We start from the raw sequence: 26,302 nt of genomic DNA on the forward strand, positions 1-26,302 counted from the left end.
CTGTTTTATTCGTTAGATGCTGTTATAAGTGGAGTTGCTTTCTTAATTTCCTTTTTAGATTGTGTGTTACAGATGTATAGATACACAGCTGATTTTTGTGTGTCTTGTACTCTACAACCTTGCTGAGTTTGCTTATTAGATCTGATTACTTTCTTGTGGATTCTTTGGGATTTTTTATATATAGAATCACATCACCTGTGAATATAGTTTTCCTTCTTTCCAACTTGGACGCTTTTTGTGTCTTTTTCTTACCTCATGGCTCTGGCTGGAACCTCCAGCACAATGTTGAACAGCAGTGGTGAAAGTGGGCGCGTAACAGGGAGTTTCTCAAAGAAAAAGTGTAAGTGTTTTAACGACAGTCTTGTAAGTGGACGTGGTGTATGGCAGGGGTTGGCAGGCTTTTTCTGTAAATCGCCGTATGGTGGACATTTTAGACTTTGACCGTTTAGAGGCAGTTTGGGGAATTATTTTACAGTTAGTGTTTCCTATCATGGTAGAAATGTGACTTCACTCTCCTAAAAAAATGCCTGCCTTCTCTCAAAGACAGGGATCTTCCCTCTCGGGAACTCAGTAGACTGTGTTGCCTGAGTCTGCCCTCAGGGCTCAGGGGCCGCCTTGGCCCTGCGGGCAGTTCTTCACGTGCAGCCCAGGTCCTGGGTTCCGATTTCAGCGGAACTACTCTTTAGCTGTGTAACCTTCTCTTGTTACTGAGTCTGTGAAATGAGCAGTAACTTCACAGGGTTGTTCTGAAGATGAAATGAGCTAATAGATGCCAAGGTTTAGACAGTGCACAGCACATTGTGGAACACTTGATTTGTTTTCATGTGTGTTTTACTTTTTTAATAAATAAAATTGACTTTGAAGGTTGTATTAGTTTCAGGTGTGCAAGACAGTGATGTGACGATTTGTTGTCAACCGACTAGAACTGTAGAGTCATCCTTGCTTAGGAGATGAGTGGAGCCAGAGGCAGCCTGTTCTGCAGGCTGCGCTGAAGCCTGCTGACCCCTGATGTGGGCGGTGGGCTGTTGTGTCTGGTCAGGTATGAACTGGAGCAGCTTGTCTGGAAGGCATTTGACAGTCTGCTCTTGCAGTGTTTAAATGGCTTTATTACTTGATCGCATCTGTCTCTCCTTTGGGAATTTATTCTAACAAGCTAAGCAGAGTTACAGCTTTACTTATAAAAACACAAGTTTGAAACAAAACAACCTTTGGTTTCCAGAGGGGGAGTTGGCATTGATTTTTGGTTGTATTTATAAAATGGAATAATGTTCAGTCCTAAAAATTATGTTTTTGGATAATATTAAAATGAGAAACGTTTGATCTGTAAGTGAGAAAGCAAGATAAAACTGGTAGTGTGCCGTGCTACCTGGTGCCTGCGGGCCCCAGACTTCCCGCCCGTAGGCGTCTGCCTGCTGGTCTTCGAAGAGGGGGTCCTCACGGGTGTTTGCCCTCAGAATTAGCAGCCCTGGGAGATGGCTAATCTCACCAGAGCTCAGGCTGACTGGTCTCAGCCACTTACCTCCTTGTCAGAGTCATAGATCCCACCACCCTGCTGGTGTCAGCTGGTGTCTCTGTCTCACGGGGCCACAAATCCACGCTCTTTCGGTGAACCAAGGCCCCTGCCTCACTTAGAGCCAGTCAGAAATCTCTTCCCTGTCCCTTTGCGTTCACAGCCCTTTCCCCGGTTAAAAGGCACTGCATACTCACAGGCGTGCTCACAGGTGTCTCTCCTCTGTGTGGCCCGCTGTTGCCTGTAGCAGCGAACCTATTAAACTTCCCTTCATTCTTAAACTTCTCCTTGCCTTGAGTAAGTTCTTTTACTGCTTGTGACATGCCCTCCCTGTGTCCCCCAACATGGTATTATTCCAGTGTTTTAAATATATATAAAACACATCCTTATAAATGCAAACCATGAAGGAAATAGGTCAAATTGTTACCAGTATTTTTGGGTGACTTTTATTGGGTTTTTCCTGTTTTTCATTGATTTTCAAAGGTTGCACATTGCTTATATAATCGGAAAAAGACCTCAGTCTTTGGTTTATAAAAAAATGGATCACTGATGCCATGGTTTCAGTTTTTTTATTTTAATTGTTTTTAAAATTGAGGTACAGTTGACATATAACATTATAATAGTTTTAAGTGTACAGCATAATGATTTGATATTTGTACACATTGTGAAATGATCTCCACAGTAAGTCTAGTTAAAATCTAAAAAATTCTATTCTTGCGATGAGAGCCTTTCATCTCTGCATTCTTAGCAATTTTAAAATCTGCACTGCAGTATTATTAACTGTAGTCACCATGCTGTACACTTACCACACACCCAGGACGTGTTTATTTTATACCTGGAAGTTTGTACCTTTTGACCCCTTTCACCTATTTTTCCCACCCCCACCCCCTGCCTCTGGCACTCACCAATCTGTTCTCTGTATCTGTGAGCGTGGGGTTTTGGTTTTGCTTTTTTGTTTGTTCTTTTTATATTCCATGTATAAGTAAGATCATATAGTATTTATCTATCTCTTTCTGACTTACTTCACTTACCATAATGCTCTTGAGGCCCATCCATGTTGTTGCAAATGGCAAGATTTCATTCTTTTTTTATTGCTGAAATAATATTCCTCTGTGTGTGCACACATGCATATATGTGTGGTCTGTGTGATTACGTATACGTGTGTGTGTCTGTATACACACATCACATTTATCTGTTCATTAATTTGTTGGTGGACACTTGGGTAATTTCCACTTTTGGCTGTTGTAAATAATGCTGCAGTGGTCCTAGCGGTATGCATACCTTTCTGAGTTAGTGTTTCCACTTCTGTGGGTAAATACCCAGACGTGGGATGGCTGAATCATATGGTAGGTTTGTTTTAATTTTTTCAGGGTCTCCCATACTGGTTTTCATAGTGATTGCACTAATTTACAGTCTCACCCAAAAGTGCACAAATTCCCTTTTCTGCATATCCTCATCAACACTTGATATTGCTTGTCTTTTTGATAACAGCCGTTCTGACAGGTGTTAGGTGATAGCTCATTGTGGGTTTGATCTGCGTTTTCCTTATGACTGGTGGTGTTGAGCATCTTCTCAGGTACCCGTTGGCATCTGCGTGTTGTCTTTGGAAAAAGGCCTATTCAGCTCTTCCGCCCATTTTTTAATCAGATTGTGTTTTGCTATTTAGTTGTGTCAGTCCTTCATATATTTTGGATATTGACTCCGTGTCAGACACATGGTTTGCAAGTATTCTTGCGTTCAGTAGGTTGCTCTTTCATTTTGTTGACTGTTTCCTTTGCTGTTTGGAAGCTTTTTAGTTTGATGTAGTCCCACTTGTTTATTTTGTTTTTGTTGCTTTTGCTTTTGGCGTGATTGTGTCTCTGTGTGTGTGTGTGTGTGTGTGTGTGTGTGTTTTAAGCCACTTGCTTCAGGAGATGAACATTCTCTTCTTTTTAATTTGTTTTATTGTTATGTTATTTAATTTAAAAACTCGTTATTAAACGAAAAGTAATACATGCAAAATGGATTGAAGATTGACTCGCCTTCCTTCCTCTTCCCCAGAAAGTGTTAGAATTACCAGCTTCTTGTGTCTTGCAGAGGGCATTTTAAGAGGAAACTTTCAGGCGATTCACGTTAGGAGGGAAGAGCAGTTAAACTACGATCCTTTACCATCCCACGATAGTAAGCAGTTGCCCTCTGAGGGAACCTGCGGCTGGATTTAGATTGAACAGACTTTTCTTACTTGTTTTTAGGAATTCGCAAATGATCTCAGAAAGTGAACGTTCTTTTTTCTTTTTTTTGACCCTTTTGTATAACACTTCTGAGCAGATGGGGACCTCCCATAGAGGAAGTGATAAGTTGTTTATAGTTTCTCCAAGCTTTTATTAGTTTCTAGGATGCATTCAGTAATTTCATCATATAGTGTTTATGCTGTCTACGATTCCAGCTAACTTTCCCCATTTTTAAGGGAGCCATGGATAAGTGCATTTTTTAAAATTTTTTATTTTTTTAAAGGAGGGTTTTTTATTCCTAACTCACTTTTTTTTTTAAATTTTTGTCTTTTTTGGGGGGTGTAATTAGGTTTATGTATGTATGTATGTGTTACGTATTTAATGGAGGTGCTGGGGATTGAGCTCAGGAGGCACTCTACCACCGAACTGTACACTCCCCCGCAATGCGAACATTCTTTACCGTGATTTTAACCTCCATTTCAAGTTGGTTCGCGTATTCTCAGCAGCTATATGGCTTTGGAAATTTAATCAAGTCTAATGTCTTTTGTTTGCCTATTTTTAATTTATGTAACAGGGTAGGATCCTTTATAAAGTTCGATGGAAGGGATACACGTCGGATGATGATACCTGGGAGCCGGAGGTTCATCTCGAAGATTGTAAAGAAGTTCTTCTGGAATTTAGGAAGAAGGTTGCAGATAACAAAGCTAAATCAGTCAAGAAGGATGTTCAGGTATTATGTTTTGTCTCATAGGTTTTTTTTTTAGTACAATATGTTTATTATAAACTTGACTGATAGAATGTACTGTAAGGAATTTTTGAATAATAATAAAATATTACAATATTCCTGTTGTAAATTCTGTATGGCCAGCTGATTCGTTGATTTTTGCCAAACCCTTCCATCTGTGGCCAGCCTGTGATTACAGTTGACGACCAGGTATGGTTTGGACGTGTTGATTAGTATTTTCCTTCAAGTAAGAGTAAGGTGACAGTGGAGAGAGAAGAGACATGTTGAAGCTTTGCTTGTTTGCCCCTGGTGTGAGCAGCGTGTTTTGTATCCCCAGGGGATATTTTTTGTGCTATTCACGTTACTACTACAGATGCAATGCATACTTCTATATTTAATCTGCATTATTAGCGTATTTCTAATGTCTGATCTTTCTGCCAGTTGAAACAATCCTTAGATCACTTTATATAGCTATACATTTAAATCTATTTCAGATTATTCACAGGTCTGATTATTCTGGTCTTTTTTTTTTTTCTCTTCTCTTTCCACTTCAGTTTTTAGCTACTTTGCTGCTTTTTTGTAGCTCTTGCTGATGGTAGGGAAGGATGAAGAAAGAAGGGAACTCAAATGAGTCAGACTTATGTCAGGAGCGGTTTGGGAAGGGGTCTGATGGGGCCCGGAGTGGGATGATGTTAAAACTAGCGTGCAGGTTTGGCTTAAGGGCTTCTTTCTGTGGGTTTGTCCGTTACTTTATCCTTGGTTTTCATGTTCCACACACTGAACTGGCTTTACTGATGGATCTTGTACGAATTTCCCATTTACCCTTCCATGGAAATTTCATTTATAAACGGAACCCACTCTCATTGCTTTTGGTTTTAGTTTTCATTTTTAGAAATAATTATTAAGTGTGGTGATTGTTAATAATAGTAGCAGTGGTGGAGGCATCCTGTTTACACCAGCTTGTGTAATGTGGATGGGCAGACACTGGGCCAGCACTTGTGTGGATTCAGATGAGAAACGGAGGCTTAGATGAGTTAAGGGGCCAGCCCAAGTTCACCAGTTAGTCCTGATAGGGCCAGGAAGCTACACTGGTTACCACTGTTAACCACTGTGATAGGTTGTATTTTGGTTTGGGCTGTGCTTTGAAATCCATTTAGAGGAGTGGCGTTACCAGTTTTTAAAAATGTTTTGTAGTGGCAAGGTCTTTAATAAATAGTTTTTAAATTACTAAGCAAAATCTTCAGTACTTTTAAAATTTTTATAAAGGAAATTCTTTACAAAATGAGTTCAGGTTGAAGCAGAGACTTTAAGTTTTTAAGTATAACAGTAGTTGTACTTCACTTTTCTAGAGTGGGTGTCTGCTCCCTCCTTCCCTGTTTCTTTCTCTGCAAATTCTGCACAAACAGTGCACCTGTCTTAGTAAGTGATTGGTGCATGGACATCTTCTTAAACTATATTTCTAATTTTCCTGCCTTATTAGTGAGACACGTTTGCTGAAACTTCTCCCCAAAAGTCTTATGTTCTAGAATGCTGGCTTTACTGTCCCTTTCACTTCACCAGGGCTCTGGTTAAACCCAACTTGGAAGTCTCTTGAGTTAAAATTATTGAAAATCTGAGTGAGGCTGATTCCTGATACACTGCTGTGTTTCGTTCATGCTTATTCTTTTTTTTTTTTTTTTTTTTTTTTTTTGCAAGGGGAAGGTAACTAGGTTCATATATTTAGTTACTTTTTCAGTGGAAGTACTAGGGATTGAACCCAGGACCTCATGCATGTGAAGCATGCACTCTACCACTTGAGCTATACCTTGCCCCCTTCCCTCCTGAGGCTTACTCTTAAGCTTAAAAATCCTTGTCTTAATTTTAGGAAGATACTTCTTCACTTCAAAGTGTCTTTTTCTAAAGCTGCCATTACTATTTTAAAGTAAAATTCCAGGCACTAATAACATTTTGAATTTTTATAAGACTGAAAGCTCTATTTTCTAGGTCAGGTCGACTTTCTCCTGAATTCTCTCATTTATGAATATTCCAATATTTATATTGCTGAGTTTTTGGCCTAATCATTGACCATTGCCGGTGGATGGGAACATGGAAACATGCCACTGGTCACTGCCCTTTCCGCTTTAGGAAGACCATTTTGCTGTCACCACCCCTGTGACTCTCTCACTGTCGATGCAGAGTGGGAGGTCAGCAGGAGGGACTGGCCGCCTCCATCGCTACCCCGTCTGTTTATGGAGGAAGCAAGCGCGCGCCGCCTGCGAAAGTCCTCCAATTGCGGAAGTCCTCCGATTGCTGTCTGACGGAGAGGTCTGACCACAGTAGTCCCAAGACTGACTGGTCAGGTTATCTGCTTAAATTTGGGAACACTGCTTGCTTAGGTCTTAGTAAGCATCACAGAAGTTAGAAGTGGTTTTTAGAATAACTCAAAAGTGATTGTTGATGCTGTTCACCAGAAAATATGCATGATGCAGAGATGGTATTTGTTCATTAAAATACTTTTTATTATGTGGCATTTGGATACCTTTTGATCTTTTTGCTGACCATTGAGTGTGTCAAACTAAAAGAAAAAAATGAGGTGCTGTTTAACATTGACTTGTGTGATGTGGTGCAGACCTTCATTTCAGATGGACTGAAAATCCACAGCTGAGGCAGCCGCTGGTCTGCCTTGAGCGTTGATGATTGATGTGACATGACCCGGAGGAGCCTCTGCTGGAGTGTTCCAGCAGCACTTTATTGCTTTTACCTTTCTGGTAGTTTTTTCAGGGATACCTTTTTTCAGTAAATGTAGAGTGTGTCCAGACCTTTAAGTGCTCAGTTACCCAAAGATAGACTGTATCTTTCTTTCGCTCTTGTGGGCCTTGCTAGTGGTGTGTGATCTTACTTTGAGGTGGCACCATGTGCTAAGTGTTTTGCCTTCTGCCTTTCTTTTAAAATAATTTTTTATCAGTGTATATTCTAGCCAGCAAACCACTATGTTTTTTAATGATTACCTGTGTACCCACTACTTAGCTAAGAGAGAGTTTTGCCTTTATTATAAAATTTGCCTGAGGTTAGCCTTTTTTTGGGGGGGGGGATAGCTTTTTGAAATACTGGCTACAAAATAATAAACATATACACCCTTCTAATGTAAAATGAATTAGGATTTGCATACCCAAATGAGTATTCTTTTTAAGAGTGTACACTCTGTGAAGTAACCATTTATTCCGGTAGTGCCATAGCCCAAAATGGTTTTAATTTTCTTCTTTTGGAATTGTCTTCATAAGAATTTAAATGTCGTTCAAGAAAATTAATTTCTAGTAACACCTCCTTTTTGTACTGAAAAGAGGCACGGTGGTGGTTCTGCAATTACAGGAGTGCCTTCCAGGAGGATTTGCTTGCTGGTCGCACTTGGACAGCTCGTGTTCTCCTGCGCAGGTTACCTGGAGGGAGTGACCTCCCTCCAGGGTGTGCGCGCTGTGCATCTCACAAAGGTGTTGCCACTTTGTCGTCTCGGCCCGTGTGTGGTCAGGGAACATTCCCGTGGACTGGGGTGTACCAGGGCTCATTTACTAGAAGGGCTTAGACTTGTGATATGTGTGGTTTTAATTTGGGGGGGGTTGTGGTTTTTTTAGTTATTTTTAGAGTTTTAACACGAATTCCTTTCCATCATCTAACACCCTTGTCCGATGGCAGGCAGTGACTGTTCGTTGGGAAGGAGCTGATTTTTGCGTCCTGACTGCCAGTCTGGCCAGTTATTCCAGGGCTGGATCCCCCAGTGCAGCTAACCTGCCGGTTCGTTTAAACTACGGCTAACTAATAATTTTACAGGATGGTGTTCTGATGCCTAAAGCCAAATGGCTGTATTGTCGTCTGTCTGCATCCACCCGTTTGTGTTTAAAACCCACAGGTTATGTAGCTTTCCTGGGAGGAGTCCAGCGACCAAGGGAAAGTCCTTCTTCGGAGCTGCTTGCTGAGGAGCCAGCACTGGAGCTCCTCGCAGATGGCTGAGGAAGAATGAGAAGCATAGGTGGCCTGTCCCGCACGGGGACCCGTCACCCTGTGGTAGTGACAGCGGCAGCAGCCACCACATGGGGCAGGTGGCGTTGCTGGAGGCCAGGACGCAGCAGAGATGAGAAGAGAGTGCTCTCGGGGCTTGGAGGCTCAGTTTCTGGTTTGAAGAGGGGACACTCCCCTGAAGATCTTTTTTATTTACACGAGTTAGAATTTTCAGAATTTTAGAATTCTTTTAAGTTGTTTTACCTGATAAAAGGGATAACTCCAGCCTCTTGCTAGTAATCATTTCATGTTCATTCGTTCAAAAAAATCCATTTTTAGTATGTCAGTCACTGGGCATAAGCAGAGTAGCTGCGTCCCTGCCTTTGGAGCGCTCGGAGCCCGGGAGGGGCCCGCGGGTGAGGGACAGAGCTGTGAGTGTGCTGTGCGAGGTCCGAGGAAGGAGAGTGACTCCCCAGATAAGCACCAGGGTGACATTACAGAGGACTCGCCACCTGGCTGAAGCCCCCAAAGACAAGGAATTCAGGGGATCCGTGGAGGGGAGGCAGGTACAAAGATGCAGAGTTGTGCCAGAGCAGACTTGGAGGGTGAGAAGTGCCCGAGCACTCGGAAAGGAGAGGGAGAGACGCTGGGGCAGCAGGGGAAGAGATGTGTATGCAGCTGGTTTGTATGCAGCTGTGTTTAAACCTGATCGTTTGGTCAGGAGAGAGGCCAACAGGAGTTTGGAGGGAAGTCATGTGATGAGACTGATGTGTTAGGAAGGTGATTTTTAAAGAACTTTTAGGAAAACTTGGACATGTAAAACTGCAGGGACTGTACCGTGAGATCTGTAGTCACCGCCCAGCCCTGGTCACTGTCATTATGCGCCGTCCTTCCCTCTGCTGGCCCGCTCACCCTGTCTGCCAGCCGCAGTGCTGTAAGCCAGGTACCGGGTGCCACGTCGCTTTACCCTGCGGTACTCTGGTCGATGACAGGCGCCCTGAAAACACAACCACTCTACCGTGATCACACCAAAAAAAGTTTGTACTTGTTTCCTAGTATCTTCTAATATCCAGTAATGCGTTGTTTCCCCCAGGTGTCTCAAAAAAACAAAACAAAACATCTTTTTGTTGATTTGGTAATTGGGATTTGAGAAAGGTCTGCACATGGTGCATCACTGATGATCTCTGAAGTCTCTCTTAATCTATGACAGCTTCCTCCCCTAACCTTCTCCCATTTTCCCCTCTTGTTTATGTGCCGAAGAGACCAGATTGTTTTTCGGTCGGGTTCTGCATGTGCTGGGTTTGGCTGAGTGCCTGGTGTCTTTTTACATGTTCCCCTGTACCCAGATAGAGAGGCATGATTCTGTGGGTTTATTCATTTTGCAGGAGGTCGCCAGGGGGCAGTAACACATCAGAAGCGCGTGTCTGGCTGACTCCCTCCCAGTGAGGTTCCTGGGACCGCTGATCATGGGAGCTTTCAGTCTGACCCGTCGTTAGAAAGTCCTCGTGTTTCACGTGTGGGGTTAGGAGCCACTGATGATCGTTGCGCAGAACCGTTGTTTTATTACAGGTTGGAAACTGGCGATTTTCTGATTCTGTCTTTCATTCTGCCTTTGTTACATTACGGGCGGGAAAGACGATTCCAAAATGCTGTGGTCCTGATTGGAATGGGGAGACCGCTGGCAGGAGAGGGGTTGCTGAACTGAGGTGGTGAGGTTGGGGAACTGACCCCCACAGGACCTGTGACCGGGCGATGAGGGGAGTGTAGCCAGAGGGGCTCACATGACTGCTTTGGGGACCTGGATAAGTGGTGGTGGTGTTTAGGGAACAGCTCCAGTTTTGAACACATTACACTTCAGTTACTTAAAATAAAAACATCTGTTTTGTTTGGAAATGAGGGAGTCAACACTAATTTTTAGGAAAATGGTTTTCAAGAAGATGGAAGTCAGTTGTAAACTCTTCAGGGTTGAGGGAAATGGAGAAAGTAGAGACTCTTGCAGAACTTGCTTGAAACAAAGGGGTCGCTGTCGAGTGAGCCCTTGAGCGAGCTGCACGCTTCGCTTTTGGTTTCCTCACCGTGTGTTTCACAACCGGGGAGCCCTTCCGGCAGCAGGGCCTGCGCCAGCAGCAGCAGCCCAACAGGGCTGTTCTCGTTCACGGCCGGTGTGTAGCGCCACCATGTGGGTGTGCTGTGCCCTATGGTCCCAGAGTGTCCTTGCGGCCCCGTCCTCCACGCGTTTAGTGGCCTGCCTTTCCATCTAGCGCACTCCAGAGCCTTTTGCCCCCCTTTTTTGTGTTTCAGCACATAATCCTTTTTTTTAAGGTTCAGGCCAGTTTATAGGTTCTTCAGATTGGAATTAGATGAATGCTCATTAATGTTAAGTCACAAGTAGTATTTTTCTAATTGGAATTAGGTTATTTGCAGACTGAGTGTAGACATCCTGGCACGTGTATTACGTCGATCAGGTGTGCAACTCAGGAGATGGGCCATGTGTCAGTCATCTCATTTCTGACATTAAATTAGCATTATATGGTCCAGGGAGGCCCCGTTATTTTTTTCTCCCTTTTTAAAGGAACATTTTTCCCTTTTAAAATAATATATAGCCTAATAATTAATTTTTGAGATTGTGAGAATCACTTGTTCCCCAACAGACTGTCAGCCTATGATTTTAAAATACTTTGATAACTCTTGCCTTAATTAGTTATTACTGTGGTGGTTGCAAAATAATGACTTTTCTAGTTGTGTTATATGTATTTTTCAGTTTGTATCCTACAAGGACCGGTTCCTCTCTCCCCTTAAATTTTGTTAAGTGTCAGTGCACTCGTGGAATCTTTATTTAACTACTGTTGTTGTTAATGTTAATACTAAAACGGTTCCACGGTTGGCTTGTGGGAGCCCCTTCCTGCTTTGGGCACGTCTGTCTCCTGGAACAAGGTGTCTGGGTCACCTTGTGCTTTCCTGCTCCCGCCCTGGCAGCAGCCGTTTCTCCAGGGAGCCCTGATTCTTGTGGGAAGAGATTAACCAAGATGTACTTACTGCTACTAGGCCATCATTATTTCTAGGCGCTTTGTAGACAGAGCTAAAGGAAGAAACACACGCTTATTTGTCCTAAATCAGGTTCCTACGAACGGCTGTAGTTTCAGTCCCTCACTGTCCACAGTTCTCCTTTTCCACCGTAGAGCTTTTTTTCTCTCAGACTTCATCTTTTTGCCTGATACCTCAAATTTTTTGTTTTCTCTACTGTTTTTTAGAAACCAGAATTTGGCTGAGTAAACTTGAAGGTCTGATTGGCTTTATTCAGGATTCAGGAATCGGGCATCATCCCGCCTAAGGAGCAGAACGGTGCTCCCTGGAGTGTGTGATGGGGAAAGTGTTTGCTGGCGGAGGGGGGAGGACAAGGAGTGGATTGTTTCCAGCCAGGTCACCTCCCTTAGGGGGAGGCCAGGGTCTTACAGGGAGGTCACCTCGTTAGTGCTGACGGAAGCTCCGCCCCGATGGGCTTGAAGTTCCACTCCTGGGAGAGGTTAGGCAGTAGGTCCCCCTGGGGGAGGGCTGGCCAGAGGGACGCTGTCTTTCTGGGCTTCTTACTCTTCTCCTTAGTCTTTTTTTCTTAGAACAACTTAGGAAAATACTCTGTCCTTATTTTCTGCTGCTTATATTTATAGGAGATTATTTTTTCTGGACTTTTAGAAGGCAGAGGAGGAGAGCAAGATACTTTTTTTTAGCTTCATGGCTCCTTAGCAGCCTTCTTTGTTGTTTTAATGAAGGTTAAAAAAATACAGCCTTTGACTGTGTGAGCGTCTTCCTGGCTGTGGTCTCACCGGCCACCACCACTTATGTCTGCAGCTCCGTTCTCTGTCTCTGTGCTCCCTGCGCCGCTTTACTTGGAGTCTCATCTCAGCAGTCTGTCCTTGTGGTGAACTTTGCCCTGGGCGTCCTGGCGTGTGCACCAGCAGGTCACTTTAGAGAGTCCCGGGGGCCTGGACCCGCCTGCACCCGGGGACCCACAGCTGCAACCTCACCCTGACCCGCCAGACTTTGTAGCAGTTTCTCCCATTTTCCTTGCTGCCTTGCTTCCTGCTGCTTATGTTTGGGGCTCACTGGGGTTCCTGGCTCCTTAGTTTTGCTGTAGATGTTGTCTGGGGGGGGGGTAAGTGCCATAGGGAGAACTTTAAAAAATACGTCTGTCTCTCCTTCCCTTCTTCCCCCCACCCCAAGTCATTTAGGAAAAGAGGGTTTGCGGGAATGGGACCTGCAAATGCTTCGCGTAGTCTTTTTGTGTCCGTACAGATACTTTATTCTTAATGGGGTTTTGGGGCTTTTTTGGTTTTGTTTGTTTTTAAAATGGGAAGAGATATTTTCCAGAGGAGCGATTTCGGGTTGTAACTCAGGCAACATCCGGCTCAGGCAGCAAGGCTTCGGGCAGTCTCGCTCCTCCACGTGTAACTGAGGTGCACAGCGAGTGTAAAGACACTCGGGAATCCAAAGGCTCAAAGGACCTTTGTGTTTGGATTTGTAACCACTTTTCCGGCAACAAATAAAGTCTGTACAGATTATTTCCTTGGTGTGTTTAGAAATGTTGAAGTTGGAATCGTGTACAGCCCCGAACATAGCAGTGACTCTTACTGCTCACATCTGCTTTCCTTGGAACCTACAGCGGCGCCAGCATTTTCTGGCCCTCTGTGTTCATCTGTTCCCTTGAATTGACACTTATCGCCACCAAGGCCTATTTGCTAAATCAGAAATATAGGTAATATACAGCTTCAGTTTAGGTAAGTAACTTTAAGGAGTTGAGAAACCGGGGGGGGGGAAACTCCTACCAGATTTCGTTAGTCCTGCTTTTCAGATACCTTTTAAATTACTACGTTAATGCGTATTTACATCTCTTTTATGCTTTATAGAGACTGTCCTTAAGTAATGACATATTCGAGGCAAACTCTGATAGTGATGAACAAAGTGAGGCCAAAGAAGAGACTTCTCCGAAGAAGAAGAAGAAGAAGCTGAGGCTTCGAGAAGAGAAGAGCCCGGACGACCCGAGGAGGAGGAAGGCGAAGACGGGGAGACTGAGAGACAGGCCCAGGCCAGACCTGGAGGGCTCCTCCGAAGGGACGAAGAAGAGAATTCTGGAAGCCAAAGAGGAATTAAAGGAACCCAAAAAGCCCAAAAAAGATGATACGAAAGAAACTAAGGAGTTAAAGAAAGCTAAAAAGGGTGAAACAAGAGATTTAAAGACTAAAATAAGAGAAGATTCCAAGGAAAACAGGAGAACAAAAAAAGAGAAATGTGCTGAATCTCAGCTGGAATCGGAACTGAGTGCACAGAGTGACTCCCCGCTTCCGGAGGAGGACAGTGAGGGCTTACTGTCTGACGGCAGGGAAGAGAAGCCGAAGGTGAGGGGTGTGAGAGACAAGACGGGACCAGATGCAGCGCCGGAACCCAGCTTTGAGAAACAGCAGGACGGCTCGGTCAGCGCTGATGAGGATGATGTCAAAGCAAAGAGGAGAAAAAAGAAACTGAGAAACACCGAGGAACCTAAAGAGAGCAAAAAGCCAGAAAACAAGAACCTTTTCTTAGAGAAGAAAAATATACAAAAAAAGCCAAGGAATCAAGACAGAGGCAGAGGTAACGCAGAGCCAGAGAAACAGATGCCAACGCCCGCGCAGGAGAAGCCCCGGCTGAGTGTGGAGGAGAGGGGACCCGGGCCCGCCGGCTCCCCAGGGCAGGTGGGAGGGGTTCCCCGGGGCAGGTGGGGGGAGTCCCCGTGGCAGGTGGGGGGGGGTCCCCGTGGCAGGTGAGTCAGGCCCAGAGGGCAGTTTGCTCTGATAGAAGGACCATGGTTTAAATCTTGTGGAACCCAGAAATGTTCGGGCCAGGCTAGCGCTCCTTTGATTGGTTAGGTAGCTTCACACGTGATGAAGAGGAAATGGTGGGGCACAGGCACACCTTTTAAGTTTTTACTGCACTTTGCAGATACTGTTGTTTTTTTTACAGATGGAAGGTTTGGGGCAACCCTGTGTTGAGCAGGTCTGTTGGCACCATTTTACCAACAGCGTCTGCCCCCTTCATGTCTCTGTATGACATTTTGGTAATTCTTGCAGTATTTCACACTTTTTCATTATGACTGTTTGTGATGGTAGCTGTGGCCAGTGCTCTTTGATGTTCCTATCACAAGAAGATTATGGCTTGCTGGAGGCTCACATGAGGGTTAGCATTTTTTAGCAGTGGTTTAACTAAGGTACGTATCTTTTCTTAGACGTAGTGCTGTTGCACACTTAATGGACCACAGCGTTGTGTGAACATGACTTTTTTGTGCACTGGGAGGCAAAAGAATTGTGACTCGCTTTATTGCAGGGGTCTGGAACTGAATCCGCAGTGTCTCTGAGGTGTGCCTCGGTAAGGAGGTCTTCTGTCATTAGAGACTTAATAGACGAAGAAATTTCTCTCCACCCTTCTAGATTCTTCCAGGAATTAAACTGACAGGAGACAAATTAACAGGATAAAATTTTTAAAAAAAGGTTGATAACATGTATTCATGGGAGAAACCCAGGAAAATGAAGTAACTCTGCAAAATGGATGAAGCCCTTACCCCAGATGCCATCCTCAGCCAAAGACAAAAGAGGCCTTGAGGGCGGGGAGTCAGTTATTGGAGGTGACCCAGAAAAGCACCATAAACAAGGGTGAAGTTGTTACTTCAGATCTAAGCCCTTGCCTTCTCCGTACACAGAGACTTGGGAGACAGCCTTATGGACGGCAGTTCCCCTCACACGGCTGAAGGGTGACTTCCGCCTGGTGTTCCGAGTTTTTGCCATGCCTGCTGTTTCTTAGGGGAAAGCCGGCTTAGAATAATGAGTACATGAGGCCGACACATGTTGGGTGGCAGATTCTGCTCCCTGTCGTGTCGTCTGACTGGTGAGAGGCAGTTACAAAAGCTGGAAGCCATCCAGCTTCTCTGTGTCTCCAGACCTGCCTCCTTTCTGACCGACTACAACTGGAAAACCAGCTGCTAGTCTGTGAGTGGCAGTCAGGGTGTTCAGAGGCCCTCCGGCAGGGCGTGACATCTGGCGGGGCTCACAGCCCATCAGCTCCCTTCACTCTTCACGCCGGGTGCCTTCCCCGCTGTGTTAAGAATGTGCCGCCTTTTGTGTGAGGAGCGGCACACAGAGTGCGCTAACCTCAGTACTGTAGTATTTGCAGAGGCACCTTTAGTAGTTTATCCCGCTGTTTTAAAAATTATTTTTATATGTTTTTTCCAAGTAGATGTATTTTCCACATTATGAAAAGATTGATATATGCAGTATCTATCAAGGGCTATAAAAAGTAATTTTTTTTCATCCATTATTCCCGTTTTGTGGGTTTACCTTTAGGAAGTCAGGCTGAAGGGGGAAGGAAGCTATGTGTACAGAGATGTTTACAGCAGTGCTGTGTCTTCACCAGAACTAGAACTGTGCCAGTCTGTCTAGCCCGGGGGAGGTGGTGGAGAAGATGTCATAGGTAACAGCTGCGGACTGCTGTATGCCCACTTAACACAGCAGAAACAGAACAGTTTACGAAGTACTGTGGTGAAGAAAACCATCCGTACACGTAAACACAGTGGTGTGAAAATATCTTTGCAACGTAAAAAAATAACTTTAAACAACAAAATTATCTGTAAAATTACAGAGCTCAGAAGGGAATGTGGAGAATTAAAAAACAGCCATGTTTGGCTAGTAGGACTGGAGGTGAATTTGGGGGGAATTTTATTTTTAATAATAACATTATTCAAAGAGAGTGAGGAGACTTGATGTTGACTTTTGAATGTGGTCATTTGTAGATTGTCCAGGTTGAGGGATGCACTTGACTGAGGACATGGCTGGTGTCAGCACTGCAGCCTGTTGTCCAGCTTTCAGGGTTGGTAACGGCCGTCTGTTCTTGTATTGGGCCTTGTGTGTGTCTTTTTTAGGAGAAAGAGACCAAAAGAAATGAACCCAAAGAAAAGTACCAGAAGAAGCATGATTTGGACAAGGAAGAAAAAGGCCGAAAAGAGCCCAAGTCATTGAAGGGTTAGTGTGAATACTGAGCTGCACCATTTATTTGCCTTGGTCTTTCGCAGGAGAAACCTAACTCATCTCGAAGACAGCCTCTCTCTTCTGGTGTGCAGAGTGGAGGGCTGGAAAGGCATCCCCTGGGGAGTCCCCTCTGTTTACCGGTTATCTTAGTCTACTGCATAAAGAGTTTACGTTATTAATATAATCAGCTCCCCCCAGCGCCCCGCCTTCCCCTTCTCAGTGCTCTTTTCCCCTCTGAATGTGAGGTGGAATTCGTTAGCTTCAGGGGCAGGAAGTTAGGACAGAAGGGTAAATCTCTCTTTTTTGGTGGATGCTGAGACAAACTGCCTTAAGTATTTACTGTGTTCAGCTCTGTCATTTGTGTAAATACAGTACTGAATGTACATTTTGATCACCGCAAGATAGAGTGTCATCCGAGAAGCAGATCTGAGAAGCAGAGTGACGTCAGCGCTGGAACAAGGGCTTTTGGGGCCGCTCACCACCGCAGATAGTTTAGCTCCTGTAGCAGAAGTGCTTGGAACACATGTTTTCTAAGAAATGGATAACTTCACATGGGTTTTCTCCCCAAAGCGGTGTGTAGCTGAGGTAATACTGAGAGTAAGTCTGGGCTCGGCCTCAGCACAGACTGGCAGTAAGTCGGGGGTGCGTCTGGGGAGCAGGGGTGCTGCTTGGCTGCCTCAGGGGACTGCAGTGAAGAGACTGTTCAAAGGAATGGAAGTCTTAAGCACCCGTTACTCTTCAGCAAGTGCTTGGAGCTTCAGAGTATTGTAAAATGAGAACTTTCTTCCTCTGAGTATCTTACCTGTCAGTTTCAGGTACATCTTTACTGTGAATGCTTCGTCTTAAGCTGCTGTTCATTAAATGCGTAACAGCACCCTGGCGGGTCTGCTTTTCAGTGTCCCTGTAATAAAATGTCCCGGTACCCAGAGTCTGTATAGAGGTCTTCCTCCTCTTGTTCCCCCTCTATTTCTGTCTGTATCACAAGCGTCAGGGGCAGTGTCAGCAGGTGCACGGCGTGCTCACACCTTCGTTTCTCCCACTCACCTCCAGAGGGCACTTGTGCACAAGGTTAACTCGGGAGACTGCAGCAGTCAGCTCCGCAGAGGGACAGTGGGGGCGCGGCGAGAGTTCTGCTCCCTGGTGGGGCTCCCCGTCCTCAGTGGGTCTTGTCCGAGCTGGCACAGAACACTGAACTAATAGCCATTCACTTTGGGCGTCCTTTCTAAATACTGAGTAGCCAAAGACCAATTGAAACAACTTCATGGCTGTGATAGTAAATTTGATCAGGCTTTATAACCAAAGCAGTAGTAGTAAAAATTAAGAAAATACCCATTTTTTTTAATACTAACCCAATTTTTCTTTAGCAACAAATTTGTGGCTCATATTTATTATCAATTTTATTTTTTCACTAGCATTTAAGGAAATCAGAAATGCATTTGATTTATTTAAATTAACTCCAGAAGAAAAAAATGATTTTCCTGAGAATAATCGGAAAAGAGAAGAAATAACACCAGACTGTAAAGTCACAGAAGATCACAAACCCAAGGAGAACAAGCAGCTGCTTAAGGAAGGGAGAAACACACGAGATGAGACAGACACGTGGGCCTACATAGCTGCGGAAGGCGGTCAGGAGGCCCTGGACGGCGGGGGCCACGCGGATGAGACTGGCGGTGAGTGGGCCTGTGCTCAGGGCTGTGCACGGAGTCACTTCTGCCTCACTCCGCCCCCACTGTCACTCTGATCTCAGGATGGAGGAGAGTCTTTTCAAGTCTCCTGAATAAATACCTTTCTACGTTGGAGACTTAAAAGTTCTTCTGTCGTTTCTAAATTGACCGATCAGATACTTTCTGAACTCCTCTAGTACGCTCAGCACGTTTAGAAACTGAAGGTTTCTGGTTTGCTGCCTTACCTCTTGCCCAGCAGCCTGCTTGTGAACCTTACCAGATTTCTTTCAGAAAATGACCAGATACAGACTTACTTGTATTCCTCCTTTTAACTGCAGTAAATAACACTTACTAAGTGACGCTCCAGGCACATCCTCTGCCACTGAGTCTAGAGGCAGAGCCTCTGTCTTCCAGGGCTGCCCTAGCAGACCCGCAGGTGCTGTCCCTGCTGCCTGGGGCACCTAGCGCCCCAGGTCCCAGGGCTTACAAAGCTGGAAAAAAGCGAAGCTGACAGGACGTTCTTTTAGGATACATGTATTTATGACAAAACTTTTTAAAGAGACTAAAAGCGAATGACAGACCCCTGCTGTGCCAGGGCAGGGATGGACCGTGTCCTGTGCTGCGTTCACAGAGGCTCACCCCATAACAGAACATGCAGTCTTTAATATATGTCTAACTTTTTATTTACAATAAAGAGGAAAAGTTAAAACTACCAGATGCTGAGGAATGAACAGAGTGAGCGCAGGCTTTTAAACCAATGGCTTCATTAATAGCAAACTCTGAGCTGAGAGTTGTGGGTGCACGTGCCTCAGTTGCTGCAACAGCCGTGCAGCGTGATCGTCTGTCCTGCCGTGTGGACAGTGGCTCTGCGTCATCACGCTGCAGTGGGGGTCACCTGCCCCATCCGTGCGGGGGTGTGGGTTCATGCAGTTGCTGCACGCTCCCTTCTGAGTGCTGGCCGCTTTTAACTGAGCACTGCCACTGTTCAGAAAGTGAGGTGAGGACTTACTCAAGGCTGGACGTGTCCCGTGGCGCCCCGGAGACGTACTGTTTCTGTGACGGAATGCTCTTAAATCCTCGAACCCTACCGTCAAACATTTGTGCTTCTCACGTTTTAGACCAGTGCCGTCATCTTGAGTTGCCCCCAAAGCCCGTTTATTGCACCGCCTCTGGGGCTTTTCCTCCCTGGCGTTGGCGAGCCCAGGACCAACGTGCTGGCGGTGTGTTGGCGGGGTCCCGGGAGGGGAGGCTTGAGCTCAGGCTGGAAGAACAGGTCTGGTTCGCATACTGAGAGTGCACCTCAGCTGGCCCTGCATGGGCCCCTCAGGTGTGGAGGGCTGCCTGTGTCCAAGGAGAACGGCCAGAGTCAGGTGTTGGAGATTCCTCTGTCTGAATCTCTGATTCCTTGCTTCCTTTGAGCCGCTTAAAATTGGTTGCTGTTTTGCAGTTAGCAGGATACCTGTGTATCCTCATGCCTGGGAAGCACCATGACATCTGCACTGCCAATCAGACAATCCAAAATTCAATTAAGGACTCGGTTACATGATGACATGTGTTAAAGCATGTGTGACGCTTTGGTTATGACACTGTGTTTAGTCAACAGCACTGGGTGTTTTTTTTAGTCCAGAAAAATGTATCTTAGTAAGGTTCTTCTGTGTTCCAGATGGCAAACAGCAGATCGTGAGCTTGGGCATGGATTTGCAGTTGGAATGGATGAAATTAGAAGATTTTCAAAAGCACCTTGATGGGGAAGATGAACATTTTACTGCCTCGGATACAGTTCCGAGCAGTGAGTAGTTGTGGGATTATGGGGGTCCTCTTCATGAATCTGGATGAAGAAAACTTAACTTTTCTTTTCTTTCATTTTAGACTTACTGAGGGATGCTGTGAAAAATGGGGATTATATTACTGTAAAGGTTGCACTTAATTCAAGTGAAGAATATGACCTGGAGCAAGAGGTAAGATGGCTCTGTAATCTTGTGAAAGGAAGATGGAAGGTAGCTCTGTCAAAATAATTCAGCTTTTTTTCATTTCTTTCCTTAATTGTAAAAGTAATGCATGTTCACTTTGTTAAACTGAAACACTGTAGAAATGTTACAGCACCTGTAATTCTAGCCCCCTGAAGTGGCCGTTCTGTTCAGCTGTGGCCCACGTGGTCTCGTCTGCAGTTTAACCTCCGCACTTAGGTTAAGTGAGTCCTCATCTCTTGTCACCTGCTGGGTTTCGTTGGTAGTTGCCTGTTGACAGCAACTGCCCATTTTTCTCTTGCTGCTTGGTTTCTTTCATACTGATTTATGAGAGTTTTTTATATGGAAGCGTATTAACCCTTCCTTTCTGTTTTGGGGTTTCGTTTTCTGAGTCTTACTGCTTGGAGGGGATTTTATTCTTAGGTGGTCGGATCTGTTGATCTTTTCCTGTGTGGCTTTTGAGTGTCCTGTCTTGCTTAGAAAAGACTTCTGTATCTTCTCTAGTTTTCTTGCTCTAGTTGTAGATTTGGGGGGTGAGCCCTTCGGTGTTGCAGTTCAGAGGTTATTGGGATCTTCATTAAAATGGCATGAAATACACAGACTAATATGGCTCAGAACTGACGTTTTTACACTTTGAGTCTTCCGTCCAGGAACGTGATGCCTCTGCACTCACTCAGCTCCTCATTCGCTCCCCGAAGCAAAGCTGTACGGGTTTCCTTCTTCACAGAGTTCTTGTACATGTATTTCAGGTGTACTCATAGTATCCTACGGGTTTTAAGTTATTTTACTGTGTCACTGGGATCCCCCCACACACGGTTCTTGCTGGTTATCAGGGTGGTGCTGCTGTCATCTCTGTGTTGTCTCCACTCACTTTGTGAAATTCTCTGCTCCATAGTTGTGAAGTTACTTGCCTTACATGGTCTGGGTAGAGTTTCATCATCTGCTAAATAGTAACTCTTTGATTCCTTTTCCCAGTATTTCCTTTTGTGGTCTTACAAACTTGGTAAGTGTGACTTGCGGAGTGAGACGCCGTCCAGCTCCGTGCCTGATCTGGATGGAGTCCTCCCGTCGGGTCTGAGGGTGCCGGTGGACTTGTCATGCTGCTGGCCTCTTGTGGAGAGCCTCTCTCTCACAGCTTCCTTTCTTTCTTTAGCTGCTTAAGTTTTTATCAGGGATGTGTGCTGGGTTTGTCCCGTGCTTCCCCACTCTACTTTGATAGGCAGCTTGGTCTTTATCAATAAAACAGTAACTGGAGGGAACTCTCTGAAGTTAGAAGTTTTTTCTTCATTTAACGTGTTTGTGGTAATAAGATACTCTGCACGTGAGAGGAGGCGGTTACACCCTCGTCTCAAGTTCAGTGGGCCCCATCATGTATAAAGTGCTTCTGCCACAAGGAATGCTTCTGCCTTTGTGTTCTCTCAGGTTACTGTAGACTTTGCTAAACTTTCAGATTATAGCCAGATTAAGTCACACTTTTAGAATTTAGTTTTATCAAATGGCATTTAATAAATTGGTTTTCTCATGTGGTGAATGCTTGAACTAATGCATGGGAATTTTAGCTGGTCATTACCTTTTAATCTTTTGTCAGTCTTGTGTAGTTTCATCTCTACTCAGAGCACTTTAATTTCTCTGCTTTGTGACGGCCTCTTAGAAACTAATCAGATCAGGGTCCTGTTTCCTCCTCTGAACTTTCTTCATCCTTGGAGCTCTCTCGCTCACTTCCCGACAGTTACATTTACAGAGGCCAAAGTCTGTCTAATACGCGTAGCATTCTTTCTGACTTGTAACCAGCAGAAGGGACTTGTGTGACGGTTAGGTGTCATTTCAAGCCTTATGTCTTTGGACCAACTGAAGTGTGTTTCACCCAGAGCACAGGAGACTCTCGGACCTGAAATGTGATGCAGATGAATGAGCACCTTTGCCATTTCTGTGACATCAGGGTTCACTGTTCTTTGTATCATGCGAAGTGTGAATCTGCCTTCAGAACTCAATCTGTGGATTGTAAAGGAACACATACGAAAAAAATTCTGAGAGTTTTTAGTTTCTGATTGTTTGTTAGGGTGCTTTAGTGAAAAGCCCAGAGATGCAGATGTGGAAATCCATGTACTTTAGCGATCTCACTTTGGAACATCGCGAATGAGAAGACGTAGTTCTGAAGCTTGTCTGATTAGACACTGACATGTTTTTTCACATACCAACCCGATCAAGGATTCAAGTGGGATGACGCTGGTGATGCTGGCGGCGGCGGGCGGGCAGGACGACCTGCTGCGGCTGCTGCTCAGAAAAGGCGCCAAGGTGAACGGCAGGCAGAGGAACGGGACCACCGCGCTCATCCACGCTGCTGAGAAGGTCGGCCGGGAAACCAGTCCTATCCTTGTCTCATCGCAGCTCGGCCACGGCTCGTCGTAACGGATATATTTCTGATGACAGTCGTACTTTGTAGCTGAATTTTCAAAATATAAGTTGTCTAGTTGAAAGTGATTTCTATTGGAAAAGAACCTCTAGTAAGGTTACTAATATTGATCTCTTTCTTAGACCTTTTTAAAATCTTCTGTGAGTAACGTGTTCCCATGTGGAGAATTGACACGCAGAGAGGCTCTCGTGTCCAGGCTGCTGGCAGTGTTTTGAGGCTGCACGTGGGGGCCGGGCGGGGGCGACTCCCAGAGCCCCCAGCTCTCGCCAGCCTGCTTGGGAGTCTTTTTCCTGGTGGCCGAACATTTCAGAACATCTAAAAACATCTTTCTTTGAAAGAATTCTGGGAATTAAATTTGTTTTTGTTTCTTTAACAGAACTTTTTAACTACAGTGGCTATTCTCCTGGAAGCAGGAGCATTTGTGAATGTGCAGCAGAGCAGTGGGGAGACGGCTCTGATGAAGGTGAGTGCCCCTCTTGCGGGGCTGCAATCGCACAGAGCAGGATGGTCTGGGGGGCCAGGCGGTTGAATATGAGCTGGAGAAGCGGACCCGCAGAGCAGCTCAGCTTGGGCCAGGGGCCTCGGGCCGGGTGCGGAAGGAGGCTGAGCTGAGCCAGAGCAGTGAACCTGGCCCGCAGGGCTGAGGGCAGTGGTTGGGACCCCGCGTGAAGGAGAGTGAGGTATGTTCCCTGCCCCAGACCCCGTGCGCGGAGCTGCGTGCGCAGAGGGTTGAGTGGAAGGTGGGGGCTGACCCTGTGGCAGCTCCAGGTTTCTGGCCAAGATGCTGTTGGCACAGAGCAGGCCCTGCCCTGAGTGTGGGTGGCGTGGTGGTCCCTGTGGGGGCCCCCTCCCGACGGACGCAGTTCTGTGTGAGCGGCTAGCCCAAGTGGGCGTTTGCCTGCGGCAGTTTCTAAGCCTCTTTCACGATAGGGCAGGGGTAAGTCTGGTCTCGGCTCTGCTGTTGGGAAGGCCGGGGTCACCTCATCCACACTTGAGGCTGAAACCTTGCTCACTGCTTGTGTTTCTCTTTCCTTTTTGTTGCATGGAAATGTTTGTTTTGTTCAGGAGCCCTCCTTTTGAATTTTAATTTTCCTTATGTGTTTCGGTTGCAGCATGTTTAGAGCACAGGTGGCACCCAGAGTATAAATACTGAGAAACTGCCAGGCACGTGCCAGGCACAGTCCAGGCAGCAGATACTTGGACAGTCTGCAGCGCACGGGTGGGGGTGGGGGTGGGGATGAGCACAGAAGCTTCCCACATCTGTCCCGAGGAGCTAGCACTTTGTCCTGAGAGCAGCTGGGCGCCATCAAAAGGTTTAATCTGGAGACATCATCAGGGTAAAGTTTGGGTTCTGTTGTTCTAATGTCCCCATTACAGTGGGGGCAATGGATTGGTTTGCAGACTTTCAGGGAGGTTCTTAAAATTAAGTGTAATGGTAATAGGCCGTCCCGAGGTAGTGACAGTGGAGAGAGAAGGGGACAGACTAACCTAGTTTTTAAGGAGGCAGGGTTCACGGGGCCTGGTAACTGAAGGTGATGCTTGGTGACTCTGTTCGTGTGTTAGGGAACGGAGGCAGCACCGCTGGCAGCTTTCCCGTGGATTTGAGCTGGAAATGCTCAGAAGATGCTTCGCGTGTGGCTCTTTAGCTCAAGAGCGAGGTGGGCTGGGAACGGGGCCATCCACTAAGAGCCAGAAAGGAAGCAAGGAGGCTGAGGCTGAGCAGGAGAGACAGGAGGGGGTTGGGGCGTCCGTGGTTTGGGGTGAATTGGCCGCAGGACGAGGCTGGCCCTGGGAGCCCCAGGTGGGCCATGGCAGGGGGATGGCGGTGGCTTCTCCCAGAGGAGCTCAGGGTGTGAGCTACCGTCTGAACTAGGTGCCTGTGCTGACACTTAATTTGGCTTCTTTCTTTGGAGATTTGTTCCTGACAAGCACGCTTTCAGCTGTTTAAGGATTTAGTGTATTAGTTTCATTGAGTTTTAGACAGAGGCAGTAAATAAGGGGAAAGGTTTTCGGAAATGGAGACAAAATGGAGACCTTTCACCTCGGGAAGTAACGTGTAATCGGTGGTTTCCGGTGCGTGAGGGCCTCACCGGTCCTGGCAGGGCTCACCCACCTGCCAACACCTGTCACAAGGAAGGTCCTTCCTGCTGCCCCCTGTGTGACAACCAGGACGGTCCCGGCCTCTGAAGGGCTGGGGTCCGCTCGCCTGCGAGGTGCCCACCCCCGACTGCAGGTGCAGGTACTCGGCCTAGAAGCATCTCCGGTGACCCAGGGGCCTGGTCTTCTGATCCCGTGTGTCCAGCCTGGCCCCCATCCTTGACCATCCGGCAGTGCCAGCCTCAGGCTTGTGAAGCATAAGTGCCGAGAACTCCTTTGTGATAAGCTGATTTCAAGGACAGGCCTGAAGTCACGCGGCTGGGGGTGATAGACAGGAGGGGACCCGTCATGGGGTCTGCATGGCAGCTCCCGCCTGCGATCTGCTGCATTCAGATGTGGAGCCCTGCCTGACGGGTCCCCCTGAGCAGCACCAGGCACGCTGACACGTTCCCTGAGCAGCACTAACCCTGAGAGCGGGGGCTTCCGGGGGGCGGGGGGAGGGCAGTGCCCAAGGGGCCCAGTGCCCCTCTGTCCTGAGGACTCAGCCTGCGCGGTTCAGTCCTGCTCACAGAGAAGGCAGAGCACAGGCTTCTCATCTCCAGGACAGTGTCCGGCCTCAGGTGTGTCCCCCGCTCAGTGCGGAGAGCGGGACAAACACTGGTGCGCGGGCAGGAATGATCACTCCTCTCCTGACACAGGCCTGTAAGAGAGGAAACTCGGACATCGTTCGGCTCGTGATCGAATGTGGAGCCGACTGCAATATCCTGTCCAAGCACCAGAACAGCGCGCTGCACTTTGCAAAGCAGTGTAACAACGTGCTGGTGTATGAGCTGCTGAAGAGCCACCTGGAGACGTGAGTGTGGGGCGGTGTCCCTGGGGAGGTCCCACACATACTCAGAGTGGACTGGATAACGGCTCAGAAAAAGACGCCAAGTACAAGCCCTGATGGGCTTCTGGTCTCAGGAGATGACGGATTTAAGAAGTGGGGAATGCATCATTTTTCTGCAAGTTATTGAGGCCTTGGAGGAAACAGTTAACGCTGTTCTAACTGGCAGTGTCATCTTACATTCTCAAATTGGCTCCCAGACACTTCCTTAAAACCATTTAAACCTTTTCTAATTTAAAAATTTTTTAATTTAAATTTTAAAAATTTATTCTTTTATTTTTATACATTCTTTTATTTAAACAACTTTTCAGATCAAGTTTTAGGTTCAAAGTAAAACTGAGCAGAAAGTAGAGATTTCCCACAAGCGCCGCCCCCCCCCGCCGCTGTCACGTCTCCACCAGAGAGTGCATTGTGGCAGGTGATGCACCCATGCTGACTCGCCCCAGCACCCAGAGCCCCAGGCACAGCAGGGCCACTGGGTGCTGCGCATCCTGTGGGCTTAGACGGGTGCACTGCCGTGGACCCACTTACTCATCTCTCCCGTCCCCCAGGCCTTGGAAACCACTGGTATTTTTCCCGTCTTTCCCAGAATGCCACATGTTGGAATCATATACCATTTGCTCGTTTCAGATTCACTTCTTAGTGATAAAACATTTAAGTTTTCTCCCTGTCTTCATAGCCTGATAAGCTTGTTTCTTTTTAGTGCTGAATAATAATTCCATTGCCTGGACATACATGACCACAGTTTATCCATTCAAGTTCGTGCTTTTTCAGATAAATTCTAAATCATTTTATTTTACTGGATGTTCATGGA

The 26,302-nt window shown here is 46.2% G+C and overlaps 1 protein-coding gene and 1 non-coding gene across 4 annotated transcripts in view; one reads left to right on the top strand and one right to left on the bottom strand.

Moving 5' to 3' along the window:
• Nucleotides 1-26,302, top strand: part of MPHOSPH8 (M-phase phosphoprotein 8) — a 37,871-nt gene that overhangs the window by 7,160 nt on the left and 4,409 nt on the right. For 2 of the 3 annotated variants that reach the window (XM_072975922.1, XM_006219117.4), the window contains exons 2-10: nt 4,295-4,450; nt 13,318-14,139; nt 16,356-16,455; nt 17,874-18,131; nt 19,789-19,914; nt 19,995-20,083; nt 22,301-22,441; nt 22,882-22,968; nt 25,301-25,455. In XM_072975922.1, the coding sequence (XP_072832023.1) occupies nt 4,295-4,450; nt 13,318-14,139; nt 16,356-16,455; nt 17,874-18,131; nt 19,789-19,914; nt 19,995-20,083; nt 22,301-22,441; nt 22,882-22,968; nt 25,301-25,455 (1,934 nt within the window). The remainder of the gene's footprint in view (nt 1-4,294; nt 4,451-13,317; nt 14,140-16,355; nt 16,456-17,873; nt 18,132-19,788; nt 19,915-19,994; nt 20,084-22,300; nt 22,442-22,881; nt 22,969-25,300; nt 25,456-26,302) is intronic. The other variant, XM_072975923.1, reaches the window with a different exon arrangement.
• On the bottom strand, nt 6,180-6,256 carry TRNAV-CAC (transfer RNA valine (anticodon CAC)). The gene has a single exon. It is a non-coding gene; the product is annotated as a tRNA-Val (tRNA).

Source organism: Vicugna pacos, chromosome 14, assembly GCF_048564905.1.
Source record: "Vicugna pacos chromosome 14, VicPac4, whole genome shotgun sequence".
NCBI lineage: Eukaryota > Metazoa > Chordata > Mammalia > Artiodactyla > Camelidae > Vicugna > Vicugna pacos.